Consider the following 2,605-nt stretch of genomic DNA (forward strand, 5'->3'; position numbering starts at 1 on the left):
CACCCCCGGACCTGCCCCTCAGCCTCCGGGTGAGCCCCCCAGGCCAGCGCAGACTCACCCCACCTCCACTTCCACCCAGCCCTACGTCGCCTCCCCGAGTCTCCGAGGAACCCGCTCTTTCCTGCCGGCACCTGGCACCCGTGGCCCACGCCAGGTCCTGGCCCCTCCAGAGTAGAGTGTCTCCTCAGACTCCACATCTGCCAGAGGCAACCCCACATCTGCCAGACGAGACCCCCCAAGGCAGACCCCCCCCCAGCTCCTTCTGGTACCCCTGGGAACAGCAGTCATTTGCCAGGCCCCGCTGTCCCTGTCTGTTACCTCCAATGGCTCCAGCAACAAAATCCATGGACAACGTGGGTGGTGGGGAAGGCCCTGAGGTCTCCCTGCCTGAGAGCGGTCTGATGCCACCACCAGGGTGACAGCTCCCAGCCAGCTCCTCTTAAATAGCTGCGGTGGAGGGCAGGGGACAGGAGGCAGGACCCTGATCAGTGGCCCCAAAGGCAGAGGTCATGCTGGGAAGCAGGCAGGTCGATGCCCAGCTGGACTCCCTCCCACCCTTCCCCAGTGGCCCCTGTCCCAGTGCCCTGGGGACCCGGGTGTGGGGAAGTATGTGAGAGGTCACAGGAGCCGTTAGGCTCTCAGGAAGCGGGGTCACTGTCCCCAGTGCCTGCAGGCCCGGGCCCCAGGCCACATCCAGACACCTCCTGGGAGGGACATCCAGCGATGGGGCTGTGACGTCTCTATCACTCCTAGCCCAGACTCGGGCCTTAACTGTGCCTGTGGGCCTCCCGAACTCCCCTGGAATTGCTCCTGCCCAGGGAACCCTCAAAGCTCCCTCACCTATTCGTTCAACAAACATTCTCAGAGCTGAGGCTGCACTGAGGCAAATAAGGCCCACGGCCCATCCTCCAGAAGCTCCAGTGGGCAGGGAGGGAGTGGGGACGACGGACCACGGTGCCTGGCACTGGGGAGGCTGGCGGGAGCCCTGCTAGGAGCAGCATGAACACCAGGCACAGCCCACTGTCTGCCCCACGCCCTTCACACCACCCTGGCCCCGCAGTGTCCCTGCCACATCCACATGTCTCCCCTGCCCCCAGGGCCCCAGCCAGGTCTGCCTCGATTCTGAGTCTCAAGCTCCCAGCACGGACCCAGCATGGAGCAAGGATCGCTGAGCGAGGGGATCAAGCCCTGCAGGGCCCACCTCCGGGGCTGTCAGTACGGCTTCTAACCAAACCAGGACACCCCTGAAGAGGAAGCCACTCCAATAAGAGGCCACTCCCATCTGCTGGTCACTCGAAATCATTGTGGCCCTGTGAGGACACTGAGGCTCACTGTCCCCCTGACACGCACAGGGTGCAGGCAGCCCTGGCAGGGTGGTCCTCAGGGCAGGGGCCACGTCCTGTGAGCGGATTTGCAGACTGGCCTTGAACAGGCTGAGTACTGACGAGGGACAGCCTCACCTACTCCTGCCCAGCAGTGTGTGACTGGGGTGAGTGGGGGACATAACTTTCCAGTAGCAACTGCCACAGCAGAGGGCAAAGGGCAGGATGCGCCCGTCCAAGGCCAGTCCTGCTATCTGTCCTGGCTTTTAGAGACGCAGTCAGTCTGGTTAGGAGCCAAGCTGCCTGCATTCAAATCCCAGCTCTGTCACTTATGCCAGCAGACGCTCCCCGAGAGAGGCCAGCACCTTAGATGATGAGGGAGCTTGAAGCACGCTGTCTAACTGAAAGAACAGGGAACTGTTTGTCCCATGTTTCCTGCGTAGTGTCTAATGTGGCAAATGCCACTGACCACCTGGCTCCTGAACCAGAAACCCAGGAATTGTCCTGGGTGCCTTTCCCCCTGCACCCCCACATCCAGCGAGATGCCGAGTCCTGCGGTCAGACCTCTGAAGTTCACGTTCAGATCCACTTTCGCTATCCATCTGCACAGCCCCCGACTGCATCTTCAGCCCCTGGGCAACAGGTGCCCCTGCCCATGTCCCCCCCGCCCCCCATGCAACAAACACTGCCTGCCTACTACATGCCATGTTCCAGGCACTGGGCCACGGCAATAAACACAGGAAACACCCTGCCCCATGGGTTCTAAGGGAAAGACAGAACCAATGCAATAAAAATACAGCGTGCCAGATGGTGGTACATGCCAAGCAGCGACATGGCGTAGGGAGGGGACAGGGAGTGTTGGGGGGAGGGTCGGTGTTAGAAGCTGCCGCCTAAGTAGGTGACATTTGAGACAAACATGTTTTCTCGGTCACGGCAGCCAAGTTTCACCTGCCCTTTGTCTCCTGAACAAACATGCCCAAACTTTACCCTTCTCCACCGCAGAAACAGAAAACATGCCACCTCACTGTTTAAGCTGTTTTGTACAGGTCTGAACATCTCCCCACCCAACGGTGAGCTTCTGGGAGGCAGGGTTGTGTCAGATTTGTCTCTGAGCCTGTAGCACCCAGCACAGGGCAGGCACCCTGGAGAGGCTGAGTGAATAAATGCATGAGAAAATGAGTCAGTGAACGGGTGGGTGGGTAGGTGGATGAATGGGTGGATGGATGGATGGGGGAGTGGGCAGGTGGGTGGGTGGATGGGTGAGTGGGTAGATGGGTGGGTGG

General features: G+C 60.4%; 1 protein-coding gene across 2 annotated transcripts in view; it reads right to left on the reverse strand.

The window, feature by feature from the left end:
• SLC25A47 (solute carrier family 25 member 47) overlaps positions 1–447 on the reverse strand; it is a 7,251-nt gene extending 6,804 nt beyond the window's left edge. The window contains exon 1 of one of the 2 annotated variants that reach the window (XM_019639162.1): positions 319–447. In XM_019639162.1, the coding sequence (XP_019494707.1) occupies positions 319–346 (28 nt within the window). In that variant the 5' untranslated portion in view covers positions 347–447. The remainder of the gene's footprint in view (positions 1–318) is intronic. The other variant, XM_019639163.1, reaches the window with a different exon arrangement.
• Positions 448–2,605: the final 2,158 nt, after the last annotated feature.

Source organism: Hipposideros armiger, unplaced genomic scaffold, assembly GCF_001890085.2.
Source record: "Hipposideros armiger isolate ML-2016 unplaced genomic scaffold, ASM189008v1 scaffold_43, whole genome shotgun sequence".
Classification (NCBI taxonomy): Eukaryota; Metazoa; Chordata; class Mammalia; order Chiroptera; family Hipposideridae; genus Hipposideros; species Hipposideros armiger.